Here is a 20,962-nt window from a genome sequence, read left to right as displayed (position 1 = left end):
TATTTTTTTTAAATGATAAATACTTATAGAAATTTGTAGGCATTCACAATAAACTGGTAATTGTGGTTAGCTCTCTACAGAATAGAATTATAAAGAGCATTCACTAATTTATGCTATGTATTTTCATGTTTTAGTTGTTTACAAAGAGCACGTATTTTGTAGTAAGAAAAAAAGTCTAAAAAAAGATTTGGGGAGAAAAGCTTCTGCTGCTAAACACAATAATTAAAAATAACAAAATTACACTTTTGCACATTAGGTAATTAGCAGCCTTCCTCAAACCTTATTTAGAAAATTTCCTTCTAAGAGAAGAGACTCCAGCAGGCGAACTCACGAGAGATGTCACTTCAGCACATTTAGTCCCCGTGAACCAGGGCTCGGGTCCTTGCTGAGCGAGCTATTGTCTCCCTGGACAAAACGTCCCACCGTGCTCTTGTCAGCCAGGCCAGGGGCTCCCCTCACACTTCATGCTCACAGGCATAGTTAAAAGAAAATGTTTATTGTATTTGGTAGACTTCCAGTTTCCCTGCCTTTAATAAATTAACCAATTAACCAAGCACTAATTAATCCTGGCTGTGTGGAATAAAAGGCATTTAATTGTAAAAAAAAAAGAAGAAAAAAAAAAAAGAAAGAAAGAAAAAAAAGAAGAAAAAAAGAATGCCCTTCAATGCAACCCCATGCCGAGTCAAACAGAAAAGGTATGGCCCAGGAGTCTATTTCTCAGAGATGACATTTGCAGCCCCTGGCCTGGCCGGTCCCACCACACATGACCCTCTCAGCTCAGGCAGTGCAAAAACCTGTCTTGCCATGGCTCCCTGTGGTAGAGGAGGCACTCATAGCCCCTGGCGCAGGGATGAGCTGCCAATCGCAGGATGCATTTTCACCCTTTGGAACCCAAGGCTCCGACATAATTCCAGCTGCTTAGGGGGATCCAAACTCGGCAGAGAACAGAACATATAGCAGGTATAGCAGGTTATTGTTTTCACACCTTGAACCTGGACAGACAAGGTGGAGTTCCAGCTATATAGCCAACCACCAAGAGTTAAACACAAGCCAAAGGACTGAACACAGAAACGCCAACTCAATTAACCAGGTCACTCAACTCCAAGAATTTCACTGGGAGAAAGCCCTGGATGTACTTACTGTGTGTCATTCATAACAATGACTACACTTGCCCTCTGACCTCCTGCAGGTCACATACCACAAGTGCCATTCCGTGGAAGAGGTAAAGGAACCACCAGCCACCTGCCTCCATCACCCAGGAACCCTTGTGGACACTTTGGGAAGAAGTGTGAGCAAGAGGGGCCAACAGGCTGCTCTACCTGATCCTCACTTCCTCTACCACCTAAAACAAATATGCATAACCCATTCACCTGAGTTCCTAGGAAGATTTCTGAGGAAGCCCAATCAGATAGGGCAGCAATTTTCTTTTCTTTTTAAAAAAAATATATTTTATTGATTTTTTTTTACAGAGAGAAAGGGAGAGGGATAGAGAGCTAGAAACATCAATGAGAGAGAAACATCGACTAGCTGCCTCCTGCACACCTCCAACCAGGAATGTGCCCACAACCAATGTACATGCCCTTGACCGGAATCGAACCTGGGACCCTTCAGTCCGCAGACCGACACTCTATCCACTGAGCCAAACCGGTTTCAGCAGGGCAGCAATTTTTAACCAGTGCGCCACAGGATTTCTTTAAAAAAGATTTTTAAATTGATTTTTAGAGAGAGGGAAACATGTGAAAGCAAAACATAGACTGGTTGCCTCCTTTATACCCCGTCCCCTATCAGAATGGAGTCTACAACCTAGCCATGTGCCCTGACAGGGAACTGAACTGGCAATCTTTCGGTGCACTGGATGATGCCAACCAACTGAGCCTCATGGCCCAGGGCCAGAACTGTTAAAACATGCAATGCCTGACCTTTTAGTTTGGGTCACTGACTTCTTTTCTCTCAAGACTGTCAAAAAAATGACAATAGCCAACACAACAATAGCCGTTTGGAATGAATGAATCAAAATTATACCTTTTTTAATTTTTTGGTCAGACTGGCCAAAAAAATGTATTTTTTGGTGTGCCGAAGAATTTTAGTTTATGTGTGCCATGAGGTGAAAAAGTTGAAAATGGCTGAGGTAAGGGATCAGCAGGAATACTGAAAGCTACAGGCACGCAAGATAAATCCACTCAATCAACCCGATTTTCAGATGAAGAAACTGATACTCAGTGCAGTCAAGGAATATGCTGAGCCTCATTCCCATTAAACAAGTTCCAGCATTGGAGCCCATCAAGCTTGGCCTCTGGGTATAAAACGTAAAGCTTGGGAAACACAAACCTCAGTGAACAATCCACAGCATTATCGAAAGTCAAGAATAGCCCCCAAAAGAGAATCAGCTCAGAAAACTTAAATATACATAGTTAGAAAAACAATTCAAGAACTTCATTCTACACTGAAGCTAGTAGTGTGTACAGCGACAATACAGACACGGTCCAAAATGTCAAGGCTGTGGTATCAAGTCAATAAGTCTTAATGAGGTTAAAACTGAGGATGGCCGTTGAAATTTACCAGTGCAGGGAAGAGGCCACACCGGCTGAGGCTGGAAGAGCCCAACAAGCCCTGCCTGCGGTTGCTCCTGCCACACCAGCCTCCCTCAGCACAGCTCAGGCTCTTGAGCAACCCTGCACCTGCCTCAGGCCAGGCCAGGCCACACAGCTGGAGGAGAGGAAAGGCCCCAGTTTCCCAAGTGAGTGCAATATCCCTCCACTATTACCCCCTCCCTGACCCCCTCCCACCGGCACTGCTCCAGGCTCTGTGCTCTGGAGCTGTCATGGCCCAGTGGCACAGTTAGTGAGGAAGGCTTGTTCCCAGTAGATCCCTTTCTGATACCAAAGTGTAGAACAAACTCCCTGGACAACCCAATGAGCATCGGTAAACGTGCTGAGGGGGAGGGACAGGAGGTAAGAAATAGTAGCCAGACTGGGTAGTGGTGGGGAAAGAATGAAGGCCTGAGAGGCAGGAAACAAGTTCCAGTCTGTCCGCGCTCAGTCTCTGACCTGCTAGGAAGTCTCAGGCAAGCCCTTCAGTCCCTCCAGTTCCACCAGTACATGGAGTCTTGGACTAAGTTACCTGTATTTTTCTAGTTCTAATAACTGACGATATGGTGTGAACTGTCCTTCCTCCATCTGGTGTGGGAGCCAGTGAGCCACAGTGGCTTTAGTGAGCTCACACTCAGCACCTTCCACACACTAGGCCAAGCACCTTATCTTGTTCAATTCTCATAATAACCCATTAAGAAAGGTAATCGCCTCCATAATTATGAGGCTAAGAAACCATCTCAGAGGAATGACCTGACCTGGGATGAAGTCACACAGCCCTAGGGAAATGTGGCCCAATGACTATGAGAGACCAGGGCTCAAATTCAGGCAGTTTGATGCCAGCGCCCATGCACTTGACCAGTGGGCTACCTCATGACTATTCTCTGGTCCTGGAACCCTAACTCCCAGAGACAGCCCTCTGTTCCCTGGTCCCAGAACCCTAACTCCCAAGGATAGCCCCTCTGTTCCCTGGTCCCGGAACCCTGCCTCTCAGGGAGCCCTCCCTTCGGATGACAAGCACTCATCTACCACTCTCTGAAAGCACCGGACAGAAACGTCTCCACTGGATGTCCAAGGGCACACACCTAAAACCAAGAGAAACTGGCTGGTTAACAAAGCCACAGCAAGAGAGCAAGGAAAGGTGGGGTTCTGAGGACTAGTTTCCTAGTATTTCAGAGGGCCTCATTTGACCTTCTCAACAGACAAGAGCCAGTGTGCACTGTAGCTTCAGAGGGAGCTGGTGGGACTGCCAAGTGCATGCCAACTGCATGTGGATGGCCAGTGTCTAGAACACCTCACGTCTATCCAGCAGAAGACTTCCTCTGGGAATGTGCTGGGGCTTCACCTTCAAATTTTATTCATGGAAGTGAATTAATATGCACCCTTAGCATAAATAAATAAATAAACAAATAAATAAATAAAATCAACAGAAAACCAGCTCTTCTCTTGATATGAGTTATAAAATGACATTTAAGACCTTTTCCCTAGCTTCTCGGCCCTGAATCAGCATGCCCTGGCCTTGCTATTGAAGTTGGCACCTAGAGTCTTCCCTTTTGAACAGTACAAGTTGTGTAACCAACCAGAATCTGAGCAGAAGAGAAGCAACAGAGTCCATTTCTTACCACACCTGACACGATGCAGAAGGAGCCAGAAACTGCACCACTGATGTGGGTGGGCAAGCACAGAACCCAAAGAAAGCAGATTGGGAGAAGGGCTTTCTGGGTGATGTTTTGGGATTTTCTTACAACTGTGCCCTCCTCGGTTCCAGCCTTCCTAGAAGTCCAGAGTGAACGTAAACCAACCCCAGTGAATCAGCATGCTCCGGCAATGCTATTTCTTATTTGAGACAATCCTGCCTGTGCCAGCTTCCGATCAGAAAGGCCAGAAACATTCATGGGACCATGTAAAAAAAAAAAAAAAAAGGATGTGTAGGGCCTGCCTGCTTGTCCTCAGACTCTCCGACTGGCTATAAGGTCAAGGAGCATGCTTTTGGGCTTGCTCACCAGCCAAGCTACCTGCAAGAGACTTATTAGCTAAACATCTTACCACACCTGACACTGTGTAAGAGGAGCCAGAGGCTGTACCATTGATGTGGGTGGGCAAGTATATAGAATCCAAAGAAAGTGGAGTCAAAGCACTCTGCCAGGAAATGACCAAACAATCTGAGATGAGAATCAGGTGAGTGGTGATCATGCCTAAGTACATTCTAGGGGCAGGGGGATGGCAGGTGGCTGGGAGAAACTCACCAAGAGCTCAGAGCAGTGAACAAAGACTATACAAAGACTCGATATAACAAAGCTCTATACTGTATTCAAGCTAGAACTTTAGCACTTCCTTGCCAGTAATATTGAGATATGAGCACTTTGGGCTCCAGGACGTTTAAGAGTAGGGGGAAAGAAGATCCATTGACTGTCCCCTTACAAAAAGATATTGAGAATGTGTAAAAAGTAACCATGCAAGGAATAAACTAGCTCCATTTCCATTATTAGCCCCTTTATGACTCCCACACCTAACTCAGGTTCATTATACAACAAATTAGTCTGAAAGTTATCTTATTCTACAATCCACACTTAAAATACAAGCAGTGAGCAACCAGGTTGGCTTGCCACTCAAGGCAATCTTAGGAATACAACAAACTGCCTCTTGGAGTCCCTTAAGATAGAAGAAGCAGCCGACTGCCACCTTGGATGAGATGTTCACTGGCATTGCTGAGCCTGCTTCTACCACTTTCAAAAATTCAGGAGGAATAGTGATGCTATAACCCACCCTTCGGGATTCTGGCAGTCCTGCTCACCAAGATGAAATCCAGTCAACAAACTCTCACTTGTCTGCCCGGTATGTAGCTCTATTCTTATACCCCTTCCATGAACACTCAGCATACAAGTCTGGCTTTCCTAGTTACTGGTCCAAATGATCTGTCTTCCTAAGCAGATTGCAGATTCTTGGGGAACAAATATAAAGTCCCCTAACCTTTCCCGCACTCACCTTCACTATATTAGTTATCTAACGGTGTAACAAATTAATCTACAATTTAGTGGCTTAACACAATTTAGTATCGGCTTAGCTGGGTAGTTCTGGCTCATGGTATCTTGTAAGGTTGCAAACTACAAACCATCTGAGGTCTTGACTGGGGCTGGAGGACCCACTTTTGAGAAGGCTCAACACGTGGCTGTTGGCAAAAGTCCTCACAGCTCCTTACCCCGCGGCTCTCCACACCTAGGCCTGAATGTCCTCAACACAGCACAGCTGGCTCTCCCCTGAGCAAGTGATCCATGAGGCAGCAAACAAGAGAGCACGCCAGAGACAAAAGCTGCAGCCTTTAAAATAACTTAATCACTTTTAAACGGCCATTACTTCTGCCACATTCTTCTGGGCGCACAGACTAACCCTCAGCCACATGGGAGAGGTGTGCTTCAATTTGTGAGGCTTCTGTTGTTACATTTTCAAACTCACTAATCAATTCTTCTGTAGAGTTTAATTTTCTGTTAAGTCCATCCAGTGCATTTTTTCTTTTAAAAAATGTATATTTTTATTGATTTCAGAGAGGAAAGTAGAGGGATGAAGAGAGAGAAATATCAATGATGAGAGAGAATCATTGACTGGCTGCCTCCTGCACACCCCCCACTAAGAATTGAACCCATAAGCCAGGCATGTGCCTTGACTGGAAATTGAACGGTGACACCCTGGTTCATAGGTTGCCGCTCAACCACTGAGTCATGCAGGCCGGGTAATCCAGTGAATTTTTCAGAGATTGTAGTTTCAGTTAAAGACATTCTACTTGGTTCACTTTTACATATTCCATTGTACTCCCCACTATGCTCCAGGTTTTCTTTAAAACCTTCAGCATACTTATTGTAACTGTGTAAAGTCTTGTATGGTGTTTCTATTATCTCTGTAATTTCTCAGTCTATTTATATTGACTGACTTTTCTCCCAATTACAGGTCACAATTTCCTGTTTCTTCACATGTCTAGAAATTTTTTATTAGAGACTATACATTATGATTACTACATTAAGTACTTGGATTTTGTCTTCCTTTAATGAGTATCAAGTTTGTTTTTGTAAGCCCTTAAGTTTATATAGCAGCGTGGTTCTCAAAACTGCCTGGTATTGGCACAAGAACAGACATATAGATCAATGGAATAGAATAGAGAACCCAGAAATCAACCCAAATCACTGTGCCCAATTAATATTTGACAAAGGAGGCATGAACATACAATGGAGTCAAGACAGTCTTTTCAATAAATGGTTGGGGAAATTGGACAGATACATGCAAAAAAATGAATCTAGACCACCAACTTACACCATACACAAAAATAAACTCAAAATGGATCAAGGACTTAAACATATGACAGGAAATCATAAAAATACTAAAGAAATCCACAGGCAGAAAAATCTCTGACATATGCCGAAGTAATTTCTTTACTGATACTGCTCCTAGGGCAATGGAAACTAAAGCGAAAATAAACAAATGGGACTACATCAAAATAAAAAGCTTTTGCACAGCAAAGGAGACCATCAATAAAACAACAAGAAAGCCCACTGCATGGGACAACATATTTGCCAATGATATCAATGGTAAGGGTTCGATCTCTTAACATTTACAGGGAACTCATGTAGCTTAACAAAAGGAAGATAAACAACCCAATCAAAAAATGGGCAACTGATCTAAATAAACACTTTTCGAAAGAAGACAGAAGGCCAAGAGACATATGAAAACCTGCTCAAAGTCACTAATCATCAGAGAGATGCAAATCAAAACAACAATTCGGTACCTGTCAGAATGGCTTTATCAACAAATGACAAGTGCTGGTAAGGATGCGGAGAAAAAGGAACCCTGGTGCACTGCTGGTGGGAATGCAGACTGGTGCAGCCACTGTGGAGAACAGTATGGAGTTTCCTCATAAAACTAAAAATGGAACTCCCATTTGACCCAGTGATCCCACTTCTAGGAATATATCCCAAGAAACTAGAAACACGAATCAGAAAAGATATATGCACCCCTATGTTCATAGCAGCACAATTCATCATAGCTAAAACATGGATGTGAGAGTGAAACATCGACTGATTGCCTTCTACACGTGCCCCTTTTAGGCATCAAACTCACAATCTGGCTGGGTATGTGCCTGAACAGGAATTTAACCTGTGACCTTTCGATGTTTGGGATGATGCGTCAACCGAGCCACACCAACCAGGTCAGAAATGCTTAATTTACATAAAGTCTAATTTATCTCTTTTAAAAATGTTTCAAGCTTTTTGTGTCCTAAGAAATCTTTGCCTATCCCAAAATCACAAAGCTTTTCTCCTATATTTTCTTCTAGAAGTATTTAGTTTTCACTTCTACATCTAGATCTGTGATATATTTCTACTCAATTTTTGTGTATGGTATCAAGACTTGTTTTTAAGCTATGTACCTTCCCTTTGGGGCTATATGAGGCATGATTCTTTTGAGTTGTCTACTGAATGCCTCAGTGTTCAACAAAGTCACTCACTCTACCTGGAAATAAAACCATCTCCCAGTCCTAGAAATAGTTCAGCTTAGGGCTTCCCAGCAGCTGTTCTCTGCTTTACCTAAGTTTTACCCTATGCACACAGATTAATGTTTGGAAAAAGACTTGTGGAAACCCCTGAAAGCTAATGTCTAGAGCTTTTCTTCTATGTCGCTCTTTTCCTCCATGTTGAACCTGAAAATTCCATTGCCTTTGACTTCCTCAACTTCATCTTCTCAATTCAGCAAGGCTGCTGGCTCTGCTGGGTTCCTCCTTGCAGCTCCGAGACCTGGAAACTGCCTTCAGCAGAAAGTTGGGGAGAAGACTACAGGGCTCACCTCATGATTTTCATGCTCTCGGGGATCATTGTCCTGGCTCCCTGGTGCCCACTGTCTGTAGACAGTTGTTTCGTGTATTTTGTTTTGTTTTCTGGTTGCTTATAGAAGGACACGTTCTATATGGGTGACTCCTTTATCGACCAAAGCTTTTTCCTTCATGCTGAACAGGTGCAAATGTTAAATGTATCTATGCAGAATAGGGTCCTCTGATTCAACAACAAGCCCTCATTTGATTTCAACTTCAAAATGAAAAGCCTTTGGCTTTTTTCTTCCTGGTCCACCTTATCATGCCTAAAAAAGGACTGTGATATCACTCTCAATGGAAAGCCAAACAGGTAAGGAACAACAGGAACCAAATGGTGAACTTCACATGCAGAAGACACAGAAGGTCAGCGGCCAGAGAAGCAGTGTCCCTGTGTCGGAGCTGTGGTGCCCACTGCTCACGGCGCGCAGAACAGGGGATGCCCGGGGTTCAGAATGAGAGCCACCAGGTCTGAGTCCCAGTATTCCACTGAGTGGCTGCCACAGCCTTAGACAATTCATATAACCAGTTCGTGCCTCAGTTCCCCTAGGTATGAAATAGGATAACTGGCGTGCCCACCTTATGTGGTTAACCTGAGAAATAAAGAGTTAGTGTCTGTGAGGCACTTACAGGGCTTGGCACATACTGAGCACTCTGCAAATGCAGCCTGGTCCTGTCACAAGACCAAAAACTGGCCAATGCACCTTCAGAGCCTGTAGCTCTGACCTCCCACCCGGGAAGGCATTCCAAGGAAGACCGAAAACAGACCCTCCATCGACATAGTCTTAAAATATCTCCCCACAAGTCATTTATTAATCACAAAGGGAAAAATTGTAACGTCACAGTGCCCAGGCCTGGAGGAAAGAGAACCTCAGCAATACTGGGATAATTCAAGACTGGGGCCTCCGGTTCTAACACACTGAGGAGGTCACAGCATCGCTTACGCAGCATCCCTGCCAAAAACACAACCTGAACATAATCACGAGAAAACATCAGACACACCATCTGAGATGTTCTACAAAATCACTGATCCGTACTTTTCAAAAGCGTCAAGGCTGAGAAATATCAGAAAGTCTGAAAAATCATTCGAGACTAAAGGAGACTAAAGGGATGTGGCAACTGAATGCAACGTACGACCCTGGACCAGGATAAAATAGCTGTGAAGACTGAATTTGGACAATGAATGCTGTCTGAATATAGCCTGTGATAGCATGTTAACGTTAAATATCCTGAGTTTGGATAGCTGTATGGTGGTTATAAAAGAGAATACCTATGTCCTTAGAAACTGCAGGCTGAAATAGTTAGTGATAAGAAAGAAAAGATCCCAGTCTACCCCTTCTCCTAAATGTTACTGCTCTCTTTATGCTCACCCTCCCGGTGGAGAGCACCAGACATTTTGGGCTTGAGCACTCAGCCAGGGCCAAAGCATGTGCCAGCGCCAGGCGGGCAGACAAGCAGACCAGGCCTGACGAGGAGCAGTGACACACAGAGGCCTGGCCTGTATGGTACAGACTGTCCATCCTGTTGACTTCAAAGGAGAATGTATTTGGTCATGAAGGAAAGTTTCTTGGAAGAAGGGAGGATGTGGCTAGGGAAGGAGGAAAGGGAAAAGCATTTAAGGGAAAAAGGGATGTGGGTAGGGAGGAGGTAGGATGGGGTTCAGCAGGTGCCAGGGCTGGGAGAAGAGCAGCCCTAGAGCATCTTGCTGCACCCCCGTGTCTGATCACAAGGCTACCCCCATGGCCCAGGCTACAGGGCAGACCCTGGTGACTGCAGTGTCTACATCAGTGGTCACCACTCAGTGGTCTGTGAGGCCATAGCACAGAAAGAGCTCAAGAAAGGAGGATGGGCAGGTCCCGGAGTCTGGCAGTCAGGCAAGATGCCAGAAGGCCACCTCATCCCAGGCAAAGGACCCACCATATAACACCACTGGCAGCTCCAGCAGTGGGAGTGAGGGCTGAGAAGCTCACTGCTGTGACTCAGTGGTTCACATGCTATGAACACCTTCAGACAACACTGCCCCGCCCACCCCTCCTTGCCCTCATGCCTCATATCACCACAAACTGAGGCACTTGATGGAAAAAAACACATTCATGTAAGTCTCCCGGCATCAAACCCCTGAGGCCATGGCGGGGCCAGCAGTGGAAATGATAGACTTGCAACTTTCCTGTCTGCTGCCTCTGAAACCCAGCAGCAAACCCAGCCAGAGAGGAGCAGCTGCACCTGTAAGGCACCCCCTCAGGTGAGCTCTGAGTAAGCCCCCTGCACACGTCGCTCCTCCCTGTGTACACACGGCCCTGGCAGCCTTGCTCGCTGGACAACCTGCAAATATTTTAGCTCCAAACTCACTACCCCAAACAGAAACCTGCTTACATGCTCCCGTACCACGTGGGTCAGGATGTTCATTCACATTGTGTGAGGGTCTGGGCAGGATCTGCGATGTGCGCTGTGTCTGCCCACCTTTTCCTGCAGGATGTCTGTGTTATTTAACCCAGGAATTGGCACCACTGCATCTCCCACACCACTGTTCATGCTATTAATGAAAATGTCTTCTAAGAAAATGGAAAAGCCCATGAAGAGCAGTGATGAGCTTTGAGGTTAGAACAGCCCACAGACTAGAACAAAAGCTAGGGGTGGGGGGCCAGTAAAAACATAGTGTTGGCCCTGCACGTGTCCTAACCTACGGTGCATACATCTTTGTTCATGAAAGAAAGATGTAAAGAAAAAGCATGATAGCTCTTGGTACCTGGCACTGGTAAATACTTGACACCAAGACTTTAAAAGACATTTTTTTTTTATTGTTGCTGTTAATCCTTAATGGAGGATATTTTTCCATTGATTTTTTAGAGAGTGGAAGGGAGGGAGAGTAATAGAGAGAGAGAAAGACAGAGAGAAACATCGATATGAGAGAGACACATCGATTGGTTGCTTCCTGCATATGCCCTGGCCAGGGCCAGGGATCGAGCCTGCAACCGAGGTACATGCCCTTGACTGAAATTGAACCCAAAACCCTATCGTCCATGGGCTGATAACTCCCCTGTCCACTGAGCCAACTGACTAGGGCCAAATTTTTTTTATTTTTTTTATGTATCCTTATTGATTTCAGAGAGGAAGGGAGAGGGAAGAGAGAGATAGAAATATAAATGATGAGGGAGAATCACAGATTGCATGGCCCCTGGAGATTGAGCCTGCAACCCGTGCATGTACCCTTGACCAGAATCAAACCCCAGCCCCGTCAGTCCACACGGGCTGACACTCTATCTACTGAGCCAAACCAGCTAGGGCCAAATTTATATGTTTAATGCTATTAATAGCCATAAAACAGCCTAAAGCTTCCAATAATAATTTGGACGTAAAAAAGAATTATTAAGAAAACTGAAATTATTCAAGTAGGAAAAAATGAGCCCAGGGCTATAGAGTAATCAGGAAGTGCACCTGGAAAGGGGAGCAAAAAGGCAGGCAGAGGGGGAGGTGGCTAAGCGCGTTTGGAGTCTGAGGGGCCTGGCTTACATTTCAGCTCTGGACCCACTAACCAGCACTTTGTCCTAGATGCTTCACCTGCTCCCTGTCCTTGTTTGTAAGATAAAAATAACCCCTCCTTCCAGGATCCTGTGAAGTACATCAAGCACTGAGCACAAGTGCCCGCACATGGGGACTCAGTCAAGAGCAAGCAGCAGGAAAGAAGCTGGCTGTAGCGGCCAGTGCACCACCTGCTACCAAGGGACCTGGTAGCCAATAACTCGGACACAGGCTCATCAGCTGTAAGTGACCTGCCCCAGTCCACCCACTGCCCTCTCACGGCCCACGGGAGACTGTAGGTGGAAACACCAGGACTGGGTGAAGAAAGATCATTACGCCAACTTAAGCCACTGGGTGTGGGTACATGCTAACTGGGAATTCACAACCACTGTGTTGCTGCCATAAAGTTTTACTGTCACGAAGCCTATGAAAAGAGGTCTAAAGGGAAAGGTGCTATGCAAACAAGATGAAAAGGGAATGTTTAACCTAACTCAGAAAACAAGCTACTCAAGCACTCCTGAAATGTTCTTCCACAGAACTCCTGAATGCAAATACTGTAAAAATGCAGGCGATCGCATCAACCCCCAACCTCTGCTCCGAAGAGGGCCTCACATGCCTGACAGGGAACCAGCTTCCTTACAGACATTCTTTCCAATCTTCACATTCCCAGAAAAAGCCTTATCCCCCTCCGGCTGGGGAGCGAACTGAAGCTTCCAGAAATGGGTAGGTTGCCCAAGGGCACTGCAGGGCAGAAGCAGAAATGGAAGGCAGGTTAGACAGGTCCCAGAGCCGGGGGGGGGGGGGGGGGGGGGGGGGGGGGGGTCCTGCTATTAGCTATTAGTAACCACCTGTAAAACGCTGTCCACACGACTTCACTTTCCTGTAAACATGATACTAATTGCAAAGGATTTTAAACAGATCATTAAAGCAGCAGAGGTTTGGTAGGCCCCTACAGGCAACACTGAGCAAGCAGGTACTTAAAAGGCTAGCAATGCATTTCCTTAAATTATTCTACAGTTCAGACAACTTTCTCTTGCCCTGGTTTTATTCCAAATTAATGAAATGTTATTATAAATAAAGGAGCAGATGACCATTACGAATAAATGCTACCAGATAAATCAGCATTTAGGAAACCTGAAAAGTTCTAAACATTAGACTCCTAACCAGCCACCCTGCTTTCCCCGTGGGCACAACCCCAGCCTGGGACAGGAAACAGGGGTGTCCTCCCTTTGCCGTGGCTGGCACTCTGGGAGGAGGAAAGGCTGCCCACATTGAGAGAGTGTGTTTTGGGTTTAGACCCAGAGACAGGTGCCTTCGCTCGTGAGCTCCAATTCGGCCATCCCTAGTTGTCATTGTCTTACCAGGAGGAGGTGGACAGGGAGGGGAAATTTACTGGGGGACAGGATATTTGCAGGATCTCAAAGTATCTGCCAGAGATCATTTATTACCTGCAAAGAGGAAAATGTACCTCGACAAGGGAGAGATCTAGAGACCTCCCCTCTCAGCTCAGTGATTGACCTTAATACCAGAGGGACCTCCTGATGTCACACTCCTCCCGGTGCGAGGCACTATGAAGCACACAGCGCCCCTCATGGAGAGTTCCGACTGTGAGAAAGGATGTGTGAATCTCACAGCTCCTCCAGACCACACTCAGGAGACACAGGGGTCAGCCAAACAGCTCAAACACCACACAAACTCGCCAGACAACTGGCCAGGATTCTTCAAAAAGGCAATGCCATTGAAAAAAGCGTGTGAGTGTGCGTGCGTGTATGTAGGTGTGGATTCTTCTAGAACAGTGGTCAGCAAACCTTGGCTTAAAAGCCATATGAACCACTTCTTCAAAATAGACTTGCCCAGACCGAAAACCAACTTCTGCGCATGGGCCACGAAGCTTCAATTGCACTGTACCATGTGTGCACCCGCACATGGTATTTTGTGAAAAAGCCACAGTCCAGGGGCCAAAGAGCCGCATGTGGCTTGGGAGCAGCGGTTTGCCGACCACTGTTCTAGAGAAAGTGACTTAAAAAAGCAATGCGAGGACCTTGATTGGATCATAGTTCTTGAAAATTCCAGAGACCTGGGACATTGGGGAAGTAGGAATATGGACTGGGTATTAGATGATAGAGTGAAGTTATTTATTTTCTTATGTGTGACTGTGAACCTGTGGTGATGTAAAAGGCTGCCTTTATTTTTTGGAGACTCAACTGAAGTTCTTAGGAGTAAAGTGTGATACCAAAAGAAAGCATAGAGAAATAAAGTAAATGTGGCAAAATGTGAACAATTTCTGAATCCAGGTGGAGGGCAGACCGCTATTCACTCTATTACTGACCATCTTCCCCATAGGTTGGACATTTTTAAAAATAAAAACTGGGATAGGGTGGGAAGAGGTGATCCCAGGAAAGGTTGTCCCAACCTCAGTGTGTGTGTACAGAACACACAGGGAGGCCAGTTCACCATGTGAGAAAACACCAGGGTCTATTTGAGATTAAGATTTCAAAGCTGGGCCCACTGTTCTGTGATGTTACTTCGAGCTTCAGGGGAAAAAACTACCATTTCTCAATGCCGGCAGTGTTTTTGTAAAGCCTTCTCACCTTCTCCAAGCTGGCTCGTCCCCAGGTCTGTACCATGGAAATAGGCAGGGTGCTTTATCCAAGCCCTCAAAATGCTTGTTTTGTGAGAAACCACTTCTGTCTACACTTCAGCCCAGAACTCTGCCTGGACACAGTGAAGGCGGCTTTGCACTCACACATCCTGACAGCAAACACCCCCAAAAGCCAACACACACACCCTGGCCAGTCCTGACCTCTGGCTGCAGGCACTGGACAGTGCACTGGACTCCGGGGCTCTCAGCCCCATTCTGCTGTGACTCTAGTCTGAGTGACTCCATCGAGTCACAGACTAGAGACAAAGCCACCAGAACAGGAGGAACTGTTGGGCAGGCAGCTCGTGACAAAGCCCCTCGTTTAAAGCATTCCTTTCTACTTAGACAGTTGTACCTTTCTGGGGCCTCCCAGAAAGCCCAGTGTTGGGAAGTCCTTGAATAAGCTTACCCGAATCTGTTCCACTTTCCTAACTGGAGCCTCTGGAAGGCTCACCGACTCAACAAGGTGATGCGGACAGCGGCCCATCATACACAGTCTGTATGTTTAGGGAGCTTGAAGAATCGGCTAAGGATAGCACCTGGCACACCAACTCTCAACCGCCAGTTCTGGACCGGGACCACTTGAAAAGCCCCACACCAAGGGCCAGGAAGAGAAATCCTTGTGAGAATCAAAATCCTCCCCCAAGATGTTAATATATATGAGAAGTCTTCCTCTAGGACAAAACCCTATAAAATAAAAATCACAGCAACTTGTAAATAGAGAAAAAAGTTATTTTCTGGGTAGAAAAGAAACACAGAGAGTGGTCTGAGGCATCACTGAAATCAGGATGCAGAGTGATGTCTGGCAGAGAAGGGGGTCCACTTTATAGAACGGAGCTGGTCCAACAGGGAACCGGAACAGTACCTGCCCCCAGAACCCGGGGAAGTGTCCGAGAAGAGAAGCCCTGAGCCCACTGCCCGGTGGACGAAAGCACGGGAAGGGAAAAGACTAGGACTGCACAGAAGCAGGGACAGTTCATTCAAACTGCTGAGGAGAGAAGAAAGCTTGAAGAAGGTAATGATGGAACTCAGGGCAGCGTCTTAACAAGACTTCCCTCAGGGGCTGCAGAGTGGACATTCTTGTCATGGGAGCCTAGCTCTTCTGAGGAATCGACGCTGGGACCAGGAGATGAACAGCTCCAACAAAGCCGAACAGCTCACAGGTACTTCCTAGAGACCATCTCCATCCCTTTCCCTTTCCCCAGGCAAGTCATTCCAAATGTAAAGCAGCCACTCAGACTTCCTCCTCCCCCAGTGCACATCAGCAGAGCCCACAGTTACACTTCACCAGAACCAAGTTTAGGAGGAAAGAAAGGACCGTCCCTGACTGGGTCCCTATCTGTGGGGGTCTCCTTGGCCTGCTGGCTGCTTCTAGGGTGACTAAGGCGCTGGCTCTCACCCCAGGGCAATTCTTCTCCCCATCGCTCCTACTCATCATTGTCCCAGGACCTCCCACCCATTTCCACACGCTCCCTCTACGCCTAGCCTTACACTAACCAAGAGGCCCCTTTCTAGTCTGGTCTCTGCCTGCACCACAGTGGGATCTGCACAAAGATTAAGTAAAGCAGCGAGTGTGTCCCTGAAGGCTCGCAGGGCCAGCACCATGCCTCTGCACACATTCAAACCGGCACGCTTCTCAGCTTCGAGGAACGCTGCCCTGTCATAATCACATTTCCCTCCCTGAATCACAAGTATCCAACCCCAGGGAGTAAGTCAGGCCATCCGCATCAATCAAAGGCACAAAAATTAGCCAGAGCTAAGAAATCGTGGGTTAGAGAACAAAATAGCAGCCATGGAGAGAAAGGAGGGCCAGCTGGAGGAGTGAGGTGGGAGGGAAGTGAGGACCCACATACAATGTCGTGAAAACACACACAGTTCAAGCACCCAAGTCAGCAGCTGATTTTGGCTCTGTTGTCAGAAATTACTACTGCGGGAACAAGTGGGTATTTGTTCAGCAAGGAAAACAGCAAGGCAAATAGAGACTAAAATGAAAACGTGGCAAACATATACACTTGGCCATTTGTTACAAGGTTTATCAAGGCCAGGCAACCAGGAGAAAGCGGGGTGCAAGAACAGTCTCTTCAGAGACACCGAAAGCCTGGGAGAATTCACCCAAATAAGCCCATGCCACCAACAAGCGAAGTGGCCACTCCAGCCACTGGACCAAACAAGACACACACATACTGCCGCAGGATCCCTCTGGGTGCTGAGGGAGTATTTTCTGCAGGAACCTCCCACCCTGAGCACAGTGGGGAAGTTATGAGAACAAGTCATTTTGAAATGAATGCCTCTATCCGGGTAGTTATAACCCTTCCCCCAAAATGCAATCGCAGGGACACTCCTAGGCCTACAAGCCAACGGAAGCTTCTTTTTCCTTTAATAAAGGGAAGGATGTGCACTAAGAAAAAAAACCCCTCAGGTCTCTCCCCCCTCATCCATACACACACCAGGCAGCACACATGACAGCGGGGTGGAAAAACCTAGTTTTCCAGAAGGATCGTCTGGGGCTTTTTTCTTAATCATGAAATTCTCAGGAATAGGCTCCTGGTGACTTCCGTACAGGGATTCGGGGACCTCCAGACCCTCTGTGCCTCCTTCTCCGTTAAGCCACTAGGCTGCCCAAGTCTCAAGAAAAGGAAAGAAACTTGAAATAGAAATGATAAAAGTGGGCTGGGAAAAGGAAGAGCCCGGGGAGACTTAATTAGGAAAGTTTGGGGCAAAGACGGCACAGGTGCGCCAGTTCTGGGAAAAAAGGAAAGGAAATGTGCAGAAGGGAGTCTGGGTGGGTCCTGCCCCTATCAAACCAGAAAATAAGCCCGAGAAAGCAGTTCCGGGGTGGGAGGAGGTGGAGGGGAGGAGGTAACCCTGGGAAGGCAATGCCCAGCTAACAAATCAGGTTACCGCAGAGCAGCGGGATTTAAATACGAGAAGGGAAGATAGCAATCTTTGGAGTGTAGGTGCAGGGAAGAAGCTCAGAATCAACCCGGGGATCCAGGGATGCGGGTTCAAAGTGCGGAGGGGAGGCCATGAAGAGAGAGGGGCACGGCCCCGGGTGGGATGTGGTTAGCCTTTAATTCGCGGTGACCAGGCGGGACGGGAGCGAGTTTGAGGCGGGTACCTCAGGAGAGGTGTGTGCGGGTGGCAGGAGAGGAGCAGGGGGGCCCGTGGCTACGGGCGGCACCGATGGAACCAGGGGCTCCAGACCCGGGTCCCGGGGACGCCCGCGCTGGGGTCAAAGGGCGCGGGCACCTCCGCCTAAGGGCCCGGGTCTCCAGGCCTCAACTCTTCACACAGGAGGGTCCCCGCCGAGGGGCCTGGGCCCGCGCGACTCGGCCCGCGACTCGGGTGCAGGGCCTCAGGAGGGGCGGGAGGTCCCGGACTCACGCATCAACGTGCTGAAGGCCACGACGCCGAGCAGCCCCTGAAGGAAGATGCCGAAACTGTGCATGAGCGCGCCGCTCTCGCAGCGGCCCGCCCCGGACGCGGCGGTGGCGGACCCGCCCGACAGCCCGCGGCTCGCGTTCCCCGCAGGGCCCTGCATGACGGAGCCGGCGGAGGAGCGAGGGCGCCGCGGGCCGCACAGCCACGCTGCCTGCGGGGGCCGCGCCGCGAGCCGGAGCCGGAGCCCGAGCCCGGAGCCCGGAATCCCAGCCGGCACCTCCGCCCGCCGCCGCCGACTCGGCACCGCGCGTAACCCGACGTCTGAGATCGCAGCGCGCGATTGGCCCGGCGCGGCGTGGGGGCGGGCCTTGGCCGCCGGGGCGCTCCCCTCGAGGGGCGGGGCTCCGGCCGGGCGAGGGGCGGGGCCGTGAGCCCGGGTCACAGGTGAGCCGGGTGAATAAAGGCGGGAGTGGGAAAGCGGCCCTGGGATCACCTGCCACAAGTCAGAGGAGCGGGAGCAGGGACGGTCTGTGACTAAATTATTTTTCCCTCCAAGATAAACCCTTCATATCCTGCAGAATTTATTAAAAAAACACTCCTGGATTCCACCCTCAGATTACGATTTAGTAGTTCTGACAGGGCCGAATCATCCACCTTTTGCGGAAAGCAGCCTGGATTGTTCTGAAGCTCGCGGTTGAGGAAAACCACCTATGTATGGCATGGAGGCATATGCCTTCCTATGCGTCCTTCTACTTTTTTTGTTAATACCGGTGTCCGGGCTTATCTTATCCTAGAGTCACCCGTCAGCCCTAGTTGACTTTCTTCTTTTTCTCTGTTAAATGTAATTTAAATGGTCATTTCAATCCAATCGCCTTCAGTTAGCAATATACAAGGTTTATACTGAAAATATGTGATTATGTCTCTACCTTTTTTATATTGAACGGATATATGATTATGACTCTACCTTTTTTATATTAAATGGGATTCATAAAACAAAGTCAACTCGTATGTGTCTGGGTCTCTTTACACTTTGGCATTTCCTCCCACCTAACCCTTTCTGACTCCTTGGAACCTGCTCTCTACCTCGAACAGGGCCTCTAGTCCACATTGCCTTACCTATCCTCTCAACCCCTGCTGGCTTCTCTCCCGTCTCTCCGGGCATCTCTTGTTGGTGCTGCAGATTCCCTGACCTTCCTGCTGCATCTACTTAATGCCAGTGCGCACATGGTGTTATTCCAGTAACACTGGGCTCCATTTGTAGGACGATGAATACCCTATCTAGGGAAATTTTCCCTCAAAGATAGCCACCAAGAAATGCAAATTACACGAGTTCAATGCCACACAAAAGCTTTCTTGGTTAACTGAAATATTAACCTCATTATCCAGAAAAATGCTAATGGCTCCGCCTAGTGCCAATTCTCCAGCCTTCTACAGTAACAATGCACTTCCACACCTTCCCGTGGTATTCCCGCTGCATGGAACACTGCTCCTTTCCCCTGCTCCATGAACTGCTACTTAGGCTTCGAGGCCTGCCTGACCTCCCTGTCCCCACTGCGCTTCCACATGCCCCCGTGTGTGCTGCTCCACTGGAGCTTGTCAGGCTGTAGGCACGGTCACAGCCGAGTGCGAGTCTCCTGCGGGCAGGAACTGGTTTTTATTCACCCTTGAGTCCAACATAGTGCCTGGCACAGAGAACATGCAACAGAATGCTTTTTAAATTAAACTGAATTTTAATTTATAAAATTTAAAACTCTCCACAAGTATTGACCATGGGAAAATACAGGAAACCAGGTGAAGAAAATAAATAGGTAAGGGAAATTTGCATTACTGTCTTTAAGTCTCAGAAGGTTTCTTATGAAGATGCTCAACAGTCAGCAGTCCATGTTGAGAGAGAACCAAACAAGAGGATGTGTACTGGAAGCAGAAGAGACTGTGGTTGGGCATAAGGAGACTCTTGATTGCTTAAAGACACAAACAGCTCAAGGAAAATTGCACTCAGAGCTGAAAAATGAAGTTTTTCACAAAGCACTGCTCTGCAAATCCAGAGGCGGAGGAATCCTTAAGGCCTGTTTGCTGCTGCACCAAAGCAATGGAGTGGAACAAGAAGCATCTTCGGCGATCAGGAGCAGTCACTGTAGGGGAAAACTGCTCTTCCTACTTTCCCTGAATGGCAATAAAAAGTACCTAAACTGGGAGAGGAAAAAACCCCGACGGCAGGAGAAGGGGGAGAATTCTAAAAAGGTTCATTTCATTAAAATAGGAAGGAACGTTCTTCTCCATTTGGAGATGATTCTATGAGGCCCTGCTGGAAAGTGTTTTTTTTCTAAGGATTTACTCTTGGCAAGAAGCCCTCTTGTTGTTAAATGAAGTTAAACATAACTTAAGACCTGCTTTCATTTCCTCACAACCACTTTGAACTGCCATAATATACCACAAGTTTATATACATTCTTATTTACAGAAAAAAAAAAAAAGCCACCAAAACCTCACACAAAATATTCATCCAAAATAGTTATTTTTTAATCCCTTGAAATAACATCAAACTTGGTGGAAGTTTTTATTTTTTAAATAGGTATTCTTGTGCATTATTTCTCCTTAAGTGTATTTTATTCCCAATGCATTACTTTAAAATTAAGAGAAAAACAGCAAGCAAGGATACAACACAATATGCATTTCATTCTGTTCCAAACAAGCAGCTTAAAAAGTAAAAATAAAAGAACAACATACATTAAACAAAGTGCATCAGTTCCAACGAGTATTAGAAAGAGGCCTCAGGACAGTGCTGGAACCCGCCAGAAGTCCTGCCCTCACAGGCCTCTGATTGTCTTTAGAGAATACTCAACCCAAAAAAGAAAGGAAAAGAAATGAGTGCTTAAATCTCAACAGAAACACTCAAACTACACTTTCCTAGAGACTTCTTGCAAAAGGAGCTAAGAAATTGTCCAGTTTTACTTTTGTCTAAATTTTGTAACTGCCTTCATCATCT

At 47.1% G+C, this 20,962-nt stretch overlaps 1 protein-coding gene across 2 annotated transcripts in view; it reads right to left on the bottom strand.

The window, feature by feature from the left end:
* STIMATE (STIM activating enhancer) overlaps positions 1-18,288 on the bottom strand; it is a 40,485-nt gene extending 22,197 nt beyond the window's left edge. The window contains exon 1 of one of the 2 annotated variants that reach the window (XM_045579066.1): positions 17,981-18,288. In XM_045579066.1, coding sequence (XP_045435022.1) covers positions 17,981-18,137 — 157 coding nt within the window. In that variant the 5' untranslated portion in view covers positions 18,138-18,288. The remainder of the gene's footprint in view (positions 1-17,980) is intronic. The other variant, XM_036430886.2, reaches the window with a different exon arrangement.
* Between the last annotated feature and the right edge of the window lie 2,674 nt (positions 18,289-20,962).

The sequence above is a fragment of the Pipistrellus kuhlii genome, unplaced genomic scaffold, assembly GCF_014108245.1.
Source record: "Pipistrellus kuhlii isolate mPipKuh1 unplaced genomic scaffold, mPipKuh1.p scaffold_m20_p_11, whole genome shotgun sequence".
NCBI classification, from domain to species: domain Eukaryota; kingdom Metazoa; phylum Chordata; class Mammalia; order Chiroptera; family Vespertilionidae; genus Pipistrellus; species Pipistrellus kuhlii.
This window is presented reverse-complemented; position numbering and strand designations above follow the sequence as displayed.